This window comes from Gavia stellata, chromosome 10 (genome assembly GCF_030936135.1).
Source record: "Gavia stellata isolate bGavSte3 chromosome 10, bGavSte3.hap2, whole genome shotgun sequence".
Classification (NCBI taxonomy): Eukaryota; Metazoa; Chordata; class Aves; order Gaviiformes; family Gaviidae; genus Gavia; species Gavia stellata.
In genome coordinates, this window is record NC_082603.1 from 17389580 (window position 1) to 17406804 (window position 17225).

Here is a 17225-nt window from a genome sequence, read left to right on the forward strand (position 1 = left end):
GCTATCCCTCGGCTCCGAGAAGACTCCTGTCGGTAACAGCGGCGCCTCGGAGCCCCCTCCAAGCACCCCGCTTCCCTCCCCACAGAAGTCCCCAGGGCCCGGTCCTCACCCCACTTCAAACAGCGCGGGCCATTAGAGACGAGGCCCGCCTTCTCCGCGAGGCCCTTACAGCGCACGCGCAGCCCCCCCCTTCCCTGTGCGCGCTGTGAGCAGCGGCTGCGCAGCCGCCACTGCTGTACCTGGAGGGGGAAGCGCGTCCTGAGCAGAGGTAAAACCAACCTATCGCGTCTCTCTGCCGCGGTGCACTGTGGGAGGGTGAAGATCTGTGCTGTGGTGGCTGCGATTGGGGGAGCGGCGCGAGGGGCGGGGCCGGGCCCGGGCCCGCCCACGCTCCTGGGGGCCGGGCTCGCCCCCTGCTCGCTCCGCGTCGGCGGGTGGGCTCCGCGCGCCGCCGGGATGGGGCCGTGGCTGCTGCCGCTCGGGTGTTTCGCGCTGCTCCTGCCGCCGCCCGGCGCCGCCGAGTTCAGCCCCTCCCTGGACAGCGACTTCACCTTCACCCTTCCCGCCGGCCGCAAGGAGTGCTTCTACCAGCCCATGCGGAAGGAGGCCTCGCTGGAGCTCGAGTACCAGGTCGGGCAGGGCAGGGCGGCGCGGCTGCGGGGCCGGCCGGGGTCGCCCCGGCAGGGCGAGGCGCCTCCCCGCGAAGTAGTCCTGAAGGGAGCCGGGCGGTCCCGCGTCCTGCCGCGGCGGCATCGCTGCCGTCCCTGTGCCGTGGGCGGTGCTGGGCGGCTCGGCTGCCGGTTCCCTCTTACACAGGCGAGGCTCCGCCAGCGGCGGCGGCACCGCCCGCCTCTGCTGCCGAGAGCTCGTTCCCGCCCCGCCGGGGGTTCCCCGCCCCGACCACGGCTGCAGCCGCCTCGCGGTCCTCCGCCAGCGCGGCCCTGCGAGCGGGCAGTGCTTGGGGAAGCAGGGGAATCCCGGTGCCCTTCCCCGAGCGGCGGCCCGGGCGGCCCCGCCGGCCTTCTCCAGCGAGCTGCGGCGGCGGGAGGCTGCCCTGCTGCCCGCACAGCCCGGTCCGGGCGGGGCGCCGCCCTGCCTGCGGCTGTCCGCCTCCGCCCCGCCGAGCGGGGCTCTGCTGGCGGCAAATCCACGTTGGAATTACACGCTATTAAAAGCTGTATGTTTGGGAGAAAAAAAAATGTTTCTACAATCTATTTTTAATTATTTTAATAGATTTTTTTTTTAACAAGATCTCAAGTTGGCAGCCTTTAAAACGGCAAAAATGTAGAAAGTTAATGGCGGTGACCTTGACTAGTACCTCTAAAGCATGACCAAATTTGTTGCTGATGCACAAAACTCTTACTTACCTATCTTTGGGTTCCTATTATCAATTATGAAAGTTTTTCAAAAATAGTCTTATTTAACTAGACTAATATTAAGGTCTTGATACCCCTCATGGTAAGAGTTGAGTTCTTTTCCCATCCTACTACTGCGCTTCAGAATTGGCTGGGATATGTCTGTCTCCCCGCCCCCCCCCCCCTTCCCAACTAAAAATACAAAGCTGAACTTCCTCATTATTTTCCAACTACTGTTACACGCAGAACTGAACAAGAATGAAAGATTGAGGTGTTCAAGCTTTGTTCAGAGCCCTGTCTAAGCAAACCAGAAGTTTATTTTGCACAGACAAAGTAGGATTTTATTTTAATCATAATCAAAATTAAAACTGTAGGGAAAACAAATGTGTATAACAGTGAATTTATTTCTACTCAGGCATAAATTTCTTAGCACTACTGCTAAGAGTATCGATTCATCTTTCTCTTTGAATGTGTAGAAAAGGACCTCTGTATGTTATTGGAAATACTTCTTTTGTACTTAATTATCCTGAATTGTTAGTGGCTAAAGCATAGTACTATTTAACATAGGATGCAGGTCATTCTGCAAAGACATAATGCAATAAACACTATGCTGATACGAAGTTTTGTTCCGGGTGTTTAGATTGTATCATAGCCCTAAAGGTATATCACTGTGTATTGTTTTTCATTTGATCAGCTGTTAGCTACTAATTTTCCTTGTCCTTTGTCTTTTATTGGTAAGTCTCCAGTGTCACTTTAAGTCTGTAAACTTTGCCCTCAATTTCAGCAGGAGCAGACTGCTACACTCAAATAGCTCACTGGAAAACAAGCAAATAAAAAAATCCTCTAGCATGGACCTAAGTAATGTCATAAAAATAATCCCTCTCTGCCCCTTTATGCAGTTACTACCTTCCCTGTAGAGAATTTCTACAGCACAACAGATTAGATACAGCTGAGGCCATGTTATACAGTTAAAGCAGCACAGCTTTGTAATACTGTATATGCTTATGAGCTTAGGAAGCTAAATACCTTCAGTTCCTTCTACCTTTGGGAAATGAGAATGCCCTGGGAGAATTCAGACCTTAAATCTGTGTTAAAACCTTAAATCTGTGTTAAAAGGTGTGAAGGTCTGTCGTATAGCTTAGATTGGCATAAGAAGTCTTGTCCTGTCTTCAACACTATTAACTCACCCAACAAAGAGATCTTAGGGATGACACTACATAGATTGTGTTCTTGTACAAATATATACATGTATATACACACATGAAAGTGACAGACCTTTGTTAAAAAATTTCTGCCACTGAACTAGTGCTGGTACTTACCCATCTATGATGTCTGCCATAGAAATGCTAGATTTAGCCATCTGTTGGTATTCTTACAGGTTGTCTAACCCTGCCCATGGATAAAACTGTACGCATTCTTAAAAGTAGTTAGAGAAAGCTTCAATATAAGCCCAGCCTAGCATGATTAGATCATATTTAGCTTAAGATTTGAAATGGCTAACGTGCTTTTGGGTTGAGCCAATTTTCAATCTGTTGCCAAGTAACTTGGTATCAACTCATACAGACAGATTCAGCTCTCGGATTCTTTCTGTGTCAGTTCCCTTACCTAAAAATGTTGCCATCAGTAATGCAAACAGCAATGCCACTGGTTGGAGGGTTTTTGTTTGTTTGTTTCACAGGTTCTAGATGGAGCAGGATTAGATGTTGATTTTCATCTACTGTCTCCAAAAGGTGAAACTCTAGTTTTTGATGAAAGAAAATCAGATGGAGTTCATACGTAAGTGTAACACTTCTAAGTTTGAAGATTTTAAGTAAAGCACTTTTCTGGTTTCTTTAACAAATATAACTAAAATAAAGGTTGAGTACTTTTTATTCTTTAGTACTACAAAAGACTTTCTAATAGGACAGTTTGAGAACATCAATTACCTTTTCATAAACACTGAAGGCTTTTTATGTGGATCTTAGCATGAAGTGAAGGATATTTTTGTTTTAATGATAGCTGTTAATGGTCGGTGAACAAAAATAATTATTGTGGAGTTGAAAAAGGTCTCCACATCTAATAACAAAAGATCTTGTCAGTCATATAAATAATAAGCTGGGAAGTCCCCTATTTTTCCAGTCCTTTTATCAAAATACGTAGTAATTATTGTAATTTTACTATAGAGTATAAGAATACCGCTCATATTATAGCTTTTTTGTAATGATTAACAAAGATTCAAAATAGCAATAAAGGAAAATTAAATTAAGCTGCTGTCTTCATCATTTTAAGCCTTTAGAGTCAGTGGGATTGTTTTGCTGTGACTGTGCAATCTGTAATGTGTCTGTAAAATTATTTTTATGTAAAAAGCCTCTTCAGTTATTTCTAAGTGCATGATTGTCAGTCTTAAAGAGGAAAGTTTGCTTATGAAACCTCATTTTTTGAGAACCAGCACAAAAAGTGTAGTTAATGTAATGACATTTTGCTTATATACACAGGGTGGAAACAGAAGATGGGGATTACATGTTCTGCTTTGACAACACATTCAGTACCATTTCAGAAAAGGTGATTTTCTTTGAACTGATCCTAGACAATATGGGAGAAGATGGACAAGATCAGGAAGACTGGAAAAAGTACGTTACAGGCACAGATCTCCTAGATATGAAATTGGAAGACATTCTGGTTAGTATTTGATCTTTAATTCTTTTCAATGTAAGGACATTTAGAAAAAATTCAACGTCATTTAGCCATTCTGCTTTGGACTGGTACGTCATCCTGGAAACTATGACAGTTCAATATATTGCTTTTACTGATACATTGAAGCCTAGCACCATGGATCTCTTGCTTCCACACAGAAGCTTGAGAATATTTTCAGAATAGACCCTTAATCAGCAAGAAGAAACTGCCTAGCTCTCAAAGTCACTCTGTTTCCAATTCAGCTTCCTTTCTTCCTATTGCTAAAAGGGGAAGTTTTTCCCTAGCAGCAATGAAATGAATATTTATAGTATTAAAGTATTGCTTAATCCCAATGATGTAGTTGGAATCGCTGCACAGATTTTTATCAATGTTTGAAAATAAAGTGCTGTGTTAGCCACTTCTTCCCATCTTTGCAGAAGTGCCCCAACCAGTGTATGGATTAATATTTCTATCTTCAATAATTTATATATTACTTTATTCATGTTTTTCCCCCAAATTTTATTTCATCTTTTCAAACTAACAACAGGAGAGGAGTTAATCTGTCCTACACTCTATGCTTTTGCAGACATTCTATGAATGATAACGTTTACTCAAACTGTATGCTGACCTTATTTGATGTAGGATGAAGACTACTGCCAAGTCAAAGCCTTTATTTCCTTTCGTGATCATTAAATGTTGAGATTAGAAGTAGAAGATCGTTTGGTGTTCCTGTACCACTGTTCTTCGTGGTTGGTAGGATGCAGTAAGCCATTGTGTGTTTGCTCATAGCTATAGACAACAGGTATCCTAAGAAAAAAAACAAAACCAAACCACAAAAAACCAAACCAACATCCACAAACACTGAATACACTGGTGTAAAGAAGGACATTGTTTGTATTCTATTTATTGCAATAAACAAAACGCAGATTTTTAACAACAAAGCAAACTTAATATTTAAGATCTTTTATAGGTTTGTGATACCCTTTTAAATAGTTAAAACCAAATGTGGAATCTGAAAGCCTGGCCAGATCTTTAAAATTGGCAATCAAGACAATTAGAAAAAACAAAGTTTATAGAGGAAATTCTGAAGAAAATCCCTCTCACGCCAATCACAAGCAGTACTTGAATGGATTTGATAGCTACTTCTGTGTACACACTGGTATCTCTTCCAAAAGAAAAAGAAATGCAGAACTTTGAGATCCTTGCAGATCTTATAAAGTAGGTAATTTTTGTAAAGTTAATATTAGTATTTGATGCCATTGTTAACATTGCAAGTTCTGTGAGGACTTACATAAACACTTAGTAGTTTAACTTTTTAGAGATAAACAACATATTTGCTAGGGAAAATGGGGAATTGTGTCTTATTTTTAAACTTCTTTTATAGTGTTTATGTTACTTATTGTGTAACATACGAACTTTATCATCAAAATTATTTGGCTTCCAAAAATAGCTTTTTTGTACTATTTGTTGAATATTAAGATGTCCATGGAGAAAATGTTACTGCTGGGTTTAACCTTTTTTTCTTTATTTTGTTTTCTTTATAGCCTCTTGTTACTGCATACATTATTCTTCTCACTAGAAGTTACTTCAGGGTCCCATAATTACAATCAAGAACCTAAATCAGCACTTCATGAGATCAGCTTTTAGGTTGTGACTATCTATTATGTTGTGGATGAAACTTTAACAGATTATAGGACCAAGTGTTTACTTTGTAGATGCACAATAAGGGGTGGATCTTGAGCTGCTGTTGCTATAGCTAGAGTGTTCAGGTACCTCCTCTAGTTCCCTGAGACACACTGTGTGTCTTTCGTAGGACCTCCAGTTGTCCTATTCACAATTTATTGTCAAAATTCTACTTTAGTATCAAAGCTGAAGCAGCAGTTTATATAGCCACCACATTGAGAGCATAAAAAAATAGGAATGTAACATTACTACTTTTCTTTTGCTACTGCTATAGTGCTGGTGGTAGTTTGCATTAAAAAAATGTGTCTTAATTTGATTATCTAGCAGGAAAAAAAAACCTACATTTGTCTGCTACTACATAACTTGTTTTGAAACTAGTTCTGTAGAGATCACTGCTTTTTACTTGTCTGAATACCTAGAATCACAGTTCCTCAAGATACATGGAATATTAAAAGAATGATTTTAGGTTTAATTTCTTGCTCACCTCTCTAGCCTGTAAAAGGGAAAAAACAAATTACTGTAGAACTTTATTCTATGCTAATTAAGCCTTTTTAAGTAATATACAATAAACAGGATAGAGAAATTAATGAAAAGTGAGGTATATATTTTAAAGTGAAATTAAATGTCTACTTGGCAAGAAATTACATTACAGGTGGTAATACAGTATTAATATTTTGTATGTGTTGCAAGCTATAAACTTAATTCAGGTGTTATTTTTTTCTTCTAAAAATACTCTTTTGTTACTTACCAGGAATCCATCAACAGTGTCAAAGCCAGATTAAGCAAAAGTGTCCAGATTCAGACGCTGCTCAGAGCATTTGAGGCTCGTGACCGAAATATACAAGAAAGCAACTTTGACAGAGTGAATTTCTGGTCCATGGTCAACTTGGGAGTAATGGTGGTGGTATCAGCTGTTCAGGTTTACATGTTGAAAAGTCTCTTTGAAGACAAGAGGAAAAGTAGAACTTGATACTCAGTATGATCATAACAATAAAACAGTTATGGGGGGGAGAGGGGGAGCAATAAACTACTACAGTAAAGAAAAAAACCCACAGCACCTTTCGGATTCTTTTGAACAAGCAGTAGACATCAGGTTTTCAATCCATGTTGGGCGTTTTGGTGGTGGTCTTGTTTTTGGAGGGTTTTTTTGTGGTTTATTTGGGGTTTTTTCAACATGAACAGAATGCCTTGCCCCAAGCACTTCCATTTTTGCAAGTGCTACTAATTTTTTTTTTACTTGTAGTATTTGTTAATGATTGTTAATGACTAACTTATGCATAGCACACAGGATGGTTGGTGCATATGCAAATGTTAATACTGTCATTTTTTTCAGGTTCACATAAAACTTTAAATGGTAACTTAGACATTGATTTATTTGCTGTTAAACATTGAGTGAATTTACATATGTGCCTAAGTGTTTACAGGATTGGGGCTCACAGGTGTAGTCTGTAGTTACTGTCATTTATCTTCAAAGCTATGTTTTTAAAAATCCTCAGCTTTTGTTATACAGCATCAAGGAGAAACACTGGGCTAACATTGTGAGAACAAGATGAGAACTCTTTATATACAGATGACTAAATGTCAGCACTTTAAAAAAGCACCATCAATGTGAAATTGAGTCAGTGTTGAAAAGAATTGGAGAAAACAGGTGCAATACCTGTTCATAAATCTTCATCCTGTAGTTGTACAACCCTATTTTCCTTTTTTGGTTGTTATATGACATTCAAGAGACAAGTGACTATGGTATACAAAGAAATGCACACACATCTTGAAGTATGGATTGTGAACTCTTAAGTTACTGTAACCTCATACAATATAATTTTCAAGAAGCCATTCCTCATATTATTCTTTCCCTTTATTAAGGTGGGGGTGTCACAGTATGTGAAAACATAACCTTAAGATTAATTTTTGTAATTTCAAAATCCCCCTTATTTGCCAATTTATTTTTTGTTTTTGTCTACTACATCTATGACTAATGTAACAGTTAATAGGGTGACTTACACAGGCATGAAAAACCAAAGCTGTTAACCTAAACTTTCCCTTTTTGCTCACCCTCGCAAGTCTTTCAGCTGTGTAAGTAAGTGCACTCGGTTCATAGGAGCAGTGTTTCTGTATCTAGCTATTCATGAGTAAGGCATTAATTACCTGAGCAGAAAGTACAGGCTTCAAATGTTAAGATCAACCGAATATGTAATACTACTTAACTAAGGCAAAGCTATCCTCAAATCAGTAATCTGTAATTTCTAGATGAAGTGGCTTTTAACAGTGTAGTGAGGGGATACAGAATTTTTGCCAAAACCCCTGGTGTGTGAGAATTAACTTTTAATAGTTCAAAGTTAGTCATTTTTATAATGTGCCAAGTCACTGAAGTTTCCTGTATAAATGTGTTAAACTACATTTCACCATAAGAAAGTGTTTTTAAAAACACTTTCTTAAAAAACACTTTTTAAAAAAAGTCTTTTTAAAAAAAGTGTGTGTGTTAGTTTCTGCCTGTTGTTGGGTTGTCCAGTTATGAACAGCAGAATTGCAACTTTGAGACTTTCTGTGATTAAAAATTACTTTAAGGAGACAAAACAGGGTCAACAGATGCATGAAGAAACACTTTGTTCCAATGAAGCAGATGCTAGCAAGGGCTACAGTACATAGAAACAGCACTTCAACTTCAGTCCATGGGATCTAGCAATAATATTTCTAAATAGTTTTTATAAGCAAAAGTATTACTCATTACAGAACTTGTTATAGAGGGCTCCAAAGGCCGTTGAGCTACTTTTTGTTTCTGCAAAGCTGTATCCAAAGTAAGATTGTTTCTTTTTAGGGTTCTGCATACCTTCTTTTTCCACATGATGCTTTCTATTCTAATTCCAGGCAGTTTAGAAAGCTTATTTCTAAGGAAAAATGAATTCTTTTTGCTAGAGTGGCAAAAAATACTTCTCTGCCCTTTCCCTGTACATCTCCCAGTACTAATATACCACATATCTACATCAGGGCATAAGTCAAAAGCCCACTGAAGTCAATTTCCAAGGTTTTGATCAGGCCCTTTGGGACAGGCAAATAAGATTATTAGGGCTCTTCCCCTTCTGCTAGAAGAGGAGATCCATCTTGTCTTGCATCACCATGAGCATGATGCTACAAACCATCTGCAAAATGTTGAACCAGCTCTGTGAAGCTGTGACTAAGACATCTACCTCTTACATCAAAGCTACTAGATTCTAGATTTCAGCTTGGACCTCCAACAGATGAGCTCTGCCAAGTATTCCAAGGGCACCTCAAGGAATTACATTCCCCAGCTGCTCTGCCTCTCTGACAGTGGTTATACATCCAGTGGCAAAACAGTATGGTGTATTAGCTTAAGCTGCTAATGCAGACTTCTCTGATCAAAAAGACAGCAGACTGAACTGCAGCAGTTTCTCCAATTACAAATAGCAGTCTCTGGTAAAAGGAAAATAACACATCAGCAGAGTTCATCTGGAAGAAATTATTTTGCAACTAAAAGCTCTATTTGCTCCCCATTCAAGGTTCATTATAGAAAACAAAAACAGGGAATAACTATAAAGGTAACTGTGCTTTGACTTTGGCAGCTGGAATGCATTTATAGGTGAAGGATTTGTCATTTAAACTTGCAGCTAAATAAAAATTTCATTTGGATTTTGAAGAGTAGATTGCTTTTGATTGTATAAAATTTACTTTTTATTCAGAATTAAATGTTTTAAGACTTGCAGGTGTTCAATGAATATGCAAAACTGAGATTTTCAATAAATTAAGTTAAGCCTGTGTTTGTGTTCTTCATTTCATAATGAAGAAAGAATGCTTTACCTATGAATGCTGCAAAAGATCAACGATGCTAAGCTAACCAGACCTTTGCTTTTAGTAATGCAGCTTTTTCATTTCTTCCTCATGCAGCGTTCAAATTCTGTTCTTATTCGCTGTAACACAAAATAAACTTTATCAATGCAAATAAGATTTATGTAGGTGTCAGATCAGAATGACACCAAACTGATCTTTATAACAGAAAAAACATTTAGTTTTGAAGTTCAGATGCATGTCAGGTATGAGGCTTAATTTTTCTTTCAATATTTGCACCTTAATTAATACTTATATTCCATATTGCACCTGCATTTTATTACATACAAACAAACAGAACAGCATAACTTCCAGTTACGCAGACAATAAGGTTAGGAGCAATTCTGGAAAGAACAGTAGGTACTGTTTTGTGCAAAATTATAGTAGAGGTCAATAACAGTACTGAAACTAATAAAATTCTGTGTCTAAAGCAAGAGACAGAAAGACCCTTAGGCCAGCCTAAGTCAAGATAGCTTTGTATTAAATCAGCACCTGTGACTTTGGGAAACTATGTCTAGTTGAGTGTTACTTGTTAGTAACTAAACCAAGTCCCAGGATTCTTACCTCAAAAAAAAAGTGAGAGGAAATATACCAAGGAACATATGATGGGAATTCGTAAGCTTGTAGTACCACAGAAAGACAGCAAATTGACACTTGAACTCAAAAAACCACTTTACTGCTCTAGCCCAATGGCCATCCATCCTCACAAACCATTTTTAGAAAGGATTTTACAGAAGGTACTTTGTCTTGATGCATTGTTTTAAGTTGTGTGTCTATTTGTGCATTTCCAATTAACAGCAGTAAGTCACATGAAACTATGAGAAAAATTTGAAAAATAAATATATTTTTCAGCAGCAAACATCAACTGACATTATCTGATGACCTGTTGAGTGCTTCCATTAATTGTCATATTGTCCTCCTCTAAAGAAACAATTTATTTCACAAAAGTATTTTCATTTCTGATTAGGTATAGTCAACATATTAAAAAACCCAAACACCTAGGGAAAAAATAGAAGGAAAACATGAAAGTATTATCACAGAATATCAAACTGTAGCAATTAAAAATCCCATAATATAAATTCCTACTAATTATTAATATGTAGTAGTTTTACATTATTTGTAAGAGAATACACAAGATACTGAGACTAAAAGCTCAGACCTGCTTTTGGAGCAGGTTTTTCAGCTTAACTAAGTAATACACATGACAAATCTGAGCATGTTTACTATTTCATAAGACAACTAAGAAACTTGGGCCTGCCCGGAAGCATGCTAACCACATTGTTTAAATAATGCAACAGGAACTTCCTTTTTATACTGTGTTACGGTATTTACTTCATCAATTCAAAAAATACTAAGATACAACATTATGTTGCCAGATTAGGCAATTAATGGTAGAAGGAACAGTGATTTGACTTGAAAAGGTACATGTACAGTGAAAACTATCAAAAGCCATTTTGGACAAAGACATCAGAAGTGCATGCAAAGGTTCCCTTTCCTGGTCTCTCGAAGTGCGCACTTGTGAGAAATGACACCTTCTGCCTTAACTTCTTACTATGTAAAGCACACCACTCTTCTACCTCAGACTGGCACAAGTCCATTCCATCTCAGACACTCAGCAGTGCAGCACTTCCTTGTTTTAACTCTGCTCGTTTGTCAGGTTGCAGCACTATCCTCAGAGTCCGTGACCATGTGGCACAGCAGTAAGACTACCTTGTTAAAAATTTTATTCAACCAGCCACATCAATTACTTTTTTTTTTCTTTCCTGAGTATTTTTAAAATAAGTATTTAGAGGGCAATCTGTCCTAAAGACTCATTATCCCCAACAGTTAATTAAGACAGCCTGGAACTAAGTAGATTAAGCTTTATCTGATGTCTTCAAAAACTAATGGTTCCTATGCCTTCCCTAGTTTCAAAGAACAATTCTCTTAGAGACTGTTTCATTTTAAAATTCACCAACTTTTGGTGCAGACAGGAGACATAAAACTTAAGTTATTGCTGAGAAATGGCTTATACTAAGCTCTTCCTTTCCCATGCTTTCACCCTGCTCCAGTAGTACCCTATCACAGAAACTCACTATTCATACAGGAGGAATGCTAGCACAGAGGTAAGCACCATATTCCTAAGTTATTGCAGAGCAGATCAAAAGCTATATTTAAAGATAATAAAATAGTAATAATAATTTTTTTTAAAAAATTTAATAGTAAACACCCCTACACTGCTTAAAAGTTTCACCAGAAGCATCTGAAATACATCATCTTCTCTCATGCTATCAATTGCTATAGTTGAGGACAGTTAGTAAGACTTGGAACCCATACAGCTCACAAGTCCCTTTCTTTCCTTAGTGTGTATCGAGTTTCTGGAAACAAGATATCCTTCCTTCACTCTCCATCTGCTACCTGCCAAATTCGAATCCAGGTGGTGTAAGGAAGGCATAGAGTTGCCAAGAGAAAAGTTCTAAAAGCATGTATCTGTAGTCTGTATCTTTATTTCACTGTTGTTATGTTAAAGGACCTGGTATTAACCATTTAATTAAGGTAATTTTTCTATTATGCTGGAGGATTTCAGGGAGTGGTAAAAAAAAAAATCAAAGTCAAGTCAAATACACCCATGACTGTCCATACAAAAAGCTTCTGACAGTTCAACCAATCCCAGTTCCAAACAGTTAGTGAGAAGACTCTCAATTACGTTCTCTGGACAGGAAGAGGGCAGAACCAGACCCCACCCCAGCCCCTCCAAAGCCCTCAGCATGCTTCAGCCATTATTGACTTACACCACCTCTCCTGAAATCATTCTTTCCAGTCACTTGTCTCCCCTAAGATGACACCACAGGCTCAGACACCAAGTGGCCAAACAAATAGGAGCTCCCATTCTAAATCTTCAGCACTTACCTCTGAATGACTGGGGGGCAGGTGAGCGCCTACAATACCCGGGGTCACTACCACAAGCAGGGAAGAAAAAGCATGGGAGGAAAGGAGGCAAGGATTGAATTAGCAATTTCTCCAGTCTGTCAAAGGCTGTCTTTTTAATAAGCATTTCACAGCCCACTTAAAGACTTCCTTAAAAATAATAAATTCCCATTGTAATTAAATACATTCGTTTCTCACTGTATTACTCAGACTTCCGTATTTCTACACATAAGTATACTTATTTCTACACATAAGTATACCAATTACGTACATTTATATATACATACTTCTCTGCAATAAGCCAGTTAGCCTCCCTAGTCAGCTTGTCAGAAAGTACAGTTCTGAGTGTGGATTTTGGACAAAAAGCACCACTTCCCTGAACCAAGGAACTCTGCATTGTTATCTTGATCAATTCTTAGTTCTACCTTGTATTCTTCTCCTCTTTAGGCTCACCTTTTCCTCCTGCTACCACTACAAATATATTTTAACATCCTACAGCCTGAAAAGCTTTCCAATTGTTCATTATTTCCCTTTCCCCCAATTTCCAACCACTGTTCATAATCTCTAGAGTTTTACTATCTTCCTGCTTTCCAATCAAGCAACCAATTTGTGAAGTTATGAATACCAAGTTAGAGCAAGCAGATGAAAAACACAAATTAGGCAACCTTAGTCATGTTCATGAATGAGAGAAACGTGTACATAGCACAACAATAACTATCACATTGGATGATGACACGAGTGAATGCAGTAACAGCAACAGTTCTGTGCGTATTCATTAGGCAATGGCAGGACACAAAGTACTTTGAAATGGTGCTTACAGAAGAACAAACTTTATTTAGAGCAAGGCAGAACTATTAATTAGCTTCTTGCTATAAAGCAGGTTTTGAAGCAGATGAGCTTATTAGAGTAAGACTGCAGATGCCAAGATTGCAAGTTAATGCTACCACACTGGACATCAAACAAACAAAAGACTAGGAAACCAAAACCACATGGAAGTCAATCAACTGCCAAACACTAAATAGCTAATAATGGGAAGAGAACAGAATATTGTCAAATTCAGAAGCTGGAAACATAGATTAGAACAAGTGAAAAAGAAATACCCACTGGTGAAATAGTACCGGTGAACAGATTAAGAGAAAGATGATATCAAAGAACTGTATGAGCTACAGCTGTATTTGAAAAACTAGTATCTGCAAGGCAAAATATTTTGGTATCAATGAAAACCAGAACAACTACTGATGTTATGGTATATAGATCTCAATGCTGGCATATGAAAAAATCTGATTAAAAAAGCAGAAGTGAACTAGCTAAGAGGAACATTAAGGGATTCAGAAATGTAAAACAAAAACATGACAATACAAAATCTTCTGTTTCATTGTTGCTGAACAATAGGAGTGAGAACTAACTAGCAAAAGCATCAAATTCCAAGCTCATTCTCAGACTATGCACAGCTGCTACTTGTAATCATCTTTTGCTTTTCTTTCTGTTGTCCCGCACTATCTTTTCTAGAAGACGGTCATTCCCCTTTCAATTCTCTTCAGGGACTTAACAAGGAGTATCTTTTCCCCCGTCTTTCTCTTCTTTATACCTCACCTACAGATGATCCGAACTACAGAAGAAGAGATCAACTTTTCTACAAAATTTAGGGTGACAACTTGGATTTTTTTTTCCTTATGCATTACTAAGTTTCTCTGACCAAACTAGGATCTCTATACACCTGACACCTCCACATGGGTGTTTAGCCATCAGCTTAAGTTCAGCATCAACCAAACACAACTCGCCATCCTAAAACCTTTTCTCCAGCTCTAGAAAATATCATTTTCCGCCATCAAACCCTTAACTACAGTGTTATTTTTAATTCAGGCAGATGTGAGGGAACTAGATAAGTAACACAACTTAAAGCCTGAAAATGTTACCTGCAGAGCATTTGCAAGATTCATCCTCTTCCCTCTGGGCACAGAACTGATGCTCCTGTCCAGTTCATCCTTATCACTGTGTTCTGACTATTGCTCCACCTCCAGCCTTGGCATATGTTCCATCTCAATTCACCAATTTCCTTTTAAAATAGAACACTAAAGATCACTTCAGTAGGATGTTCCAAAGACATGACCATGTTTATTTCTTTCCCCTCCACTCCCTAGACAAACTGCTCATCTTCACCTTCAAGGCCTTTTTTAGTCTATTTCTGTCTTCATGTTAAACCAAAATATTGACTTTCATTTCACATATCACATAGATTTTTCAAAATTCCTTTGCGATCTCACTAAAAATGCCTGTTATGCATAGAAAAGCATAGTTTTTATTCAAAATTCCTCTTGAAGTTTCTGCTGAGAACTTTTACAGGTAGTTTGCTATGACAATTATTTTACAATTTTGACCAGTAATGTGCTGTTATTTCTCTGCTGTCTTGTTCATGTGATGCCTACATTCTTAGAATGGCCTCAAGAGAGGCTTCACCTACCCTAAATACTACTGTAATACAAATAGTATATAATGGAAAAATAGTAAATCTGATACACATAGAAATGGTTCTAAATCAGTGACCACAACAAAGTTGAATTACATATATTTACACACATGCATACATACAATGATCTAGTCATACCAAAAATGAAATTGTTATGTACAGCAACATTTGTATTTTTGCTTTAGACACTCCATTACTACATACAATGAAATTCACATAAAATGAGAGAAAGGCATTTGTAGGTGTGCTTTAAATTACTATTCTAGCTGTATCTTCAGCAGCACTATTGCAGCATTTTCCAGTATATGACACCTTATAACAAAGCATTCCTCAAGCATAGCTGGAACACTAGTTAGTGTCTATGTGCAGGGCAAGTGTCTCCAGGACAGTAACAGGAACACTGGAGATAGAGAAACAATGGATGGGAGGATGCCACCAAATATGTACTTCACAGGAATACAGAATCAAAACTCATTCGTCTCTCTCAAAAAATACACACATTTAATGTTGGTCTTTTAATTCTAAGAAAAAAGAAATTCCAAAAATACAAACTGAACATCAGAGTCAAGTCAATCACCATAATAAAATGAAACAATGACATTCACAATAGTTAAGTCTATGCACAGCTTAAGTTTGACAAATATTTCTCCCCCCCACTAAAGTCCCCAAGTACATTCCAATATTTATCTTTAAATGAAACTTTATGAAAAATACTGCTGGTGTTCAGTTAGAATTAAAGGACTTGGAAAAAGTGAAACAATAAAGACAGATACAGATGGTGTGAGTAAGGTTACAAAGGCTTTACATTTTGCATTATCCCAAGATATAAACATTCAAAAATTAACATGAAGTTGCTGTGTTATCAAAATATTGCAGCTATAGGCAAGGCAACATTAAATTAATAGCTGAGGGTGTGAGAAAAAACTACACATTTTAGTGAAGGTAAACAGAAGTGGCAGTTTTTAATTAGCATTTTTATAAAGCTAATATTACCCGGCCAGCCACAAACTAAGCACAGGATAAAAAGCTTTCTCTGCTTCCTTTGGCTATAAGGTGACCAAAAAAAATAAAAAAAAATATCACCTTTTCAAGATGTTCAAGATGAGCAGAAAAAGTCAAATAATCAAGTAATGGAATATATAAGTACTAACCCAGGCAGTACACTTTAAACCACTCTGTCATTTGTAAGTGTTACATAATTTTATTTTGGTGGTAAACTGTAAGCATGTAAGAAAGCTAACCTTATGCAGTACAGTGAATAACCACCAAAGTAAAAATATTCTTCTGTTTACTCTTTGGCTAAAACCCCCTCAAAAGTAGCAAAGAAAAAACATCTAATACTGGCAAGAGACTTTTTTGACTTTTTTTTTTAAAAAACAAGTAAAATAAACTTATCAATTTAAAACTTGGTACATTTTATAAAAACGAAAGAGGTAATGTTGTACTAAAATCAGTAATGTTACTTCAAATGGCAACAAACTGTTTGTTGACCCTGTGCAATAATACACTTTGTTCATACTACATTTATCAAAATGTGACTGTTTCTACAGATACGTAGGAATCTTGTGTGTGAATCCTGTCAACTTAGTTTATAACTGGGACACAAAATTTACAATCAGTGTGCCACAATAACTTTCAAATTGTTATTTCTAGTAGAGTTAATTTCAAAATGTTCAGATCCTGCATTATTTTTTAACAGTTAATTCACATGGAAAATAAAGGAATCTATTACCTAGAGCATATGAACATCAATGACTCCACCCATTGCCAGAACACACTGCACTGGTTTGACACTTTTCCTTAGTACATAGAAAGCAACAGCACCCAATAAGCCTGAGAAGAAATGCTGCTGTGTAAATACTGGCAACTATTCCTGAAAAAAGAATTATGGGATGTATTCTCAGAAGCTGCCCAATCCCATAATTTGTATTGCATAGGTCACAATCACACATATATATACACGCACAAGTATGTGTGTGCATATATACACATGTATATACACACACACACGCACACACACACAAAGAATATATTAAGAAGACAATGAAGTCTGGTCACAGAGCAATTTACAGGCTCAATATATTTTTTCTTTTTTTTTTTTACACTTTGAAAGAGAACTTCAGTATTTTACAGTCTTCAGTAGGCATTATATACACTGCACTTATGAAATCTAGAAAGTATTGAAATAGAAATACATTTCTGCAAACATTTGGGTAAGAAAACAAACCAAAATTTTTCAAAGATTTGTGCTAGCTACATAATGTTTTCTCTAAATCACAATAACTGTATCCATGGAATGTTCTCTAGAAAATGTCTTTTTT

General features: G+C 37.8%; 1 protein-coding gene across 1 annotated transcript; it reads left to right on the forward strand.

Annotated features, from left to right (window-relative positions):
• The first annotated feature begins 456 nt into the window (after positions 1-456).
• On the forward strand, positions 457-8273 carry TMED5 (transmembrane p24 trafficking protein 5). The gene is made up of 4 exons (XM_059822114.1): positions 457-630; positions 3034-3131; positions 3830-4013; positions 6442-8273. The coding sequence occupies exons 1-4, from the start codon at positions 457-459 to the stop codon at positions 6658-6660; spliced, it is 675 nt and encodes a 224-aa protein (XP_059678097.1). The 3' UTR covers positions 6661-8273.
• Positions 8274-17225: the final 8952 nt, after the last annotated feature.

What these genes read in the sequence shown, in the direction of transcription:
- TMED5 (XM_059822114.1), top strand. Translation starts at nt 457, where the DNA reads ATGGGGCCGTGGCTGCTGCCGCTCGGGTGTTTCGCGCTGCTCCTGCCG. An exon ending in CGCTGGAGCTCGAGTACCAG is followed by an intron (nt 631 to 3,033) that starts GTCGGGCAGGGC and finishes TTTGTTTCACAG; the next exon opens with GTTCTAGATGGAGCAGGATT. An exon ending in AAATCAGATGGAGTTCATAC is followed by an intron (nt 3,132 to 3,829) that starts GTAAGTGTAACA and finishes TTATATACACAG; the next exon opens with GGTGGAAACAGAAGATGGGG.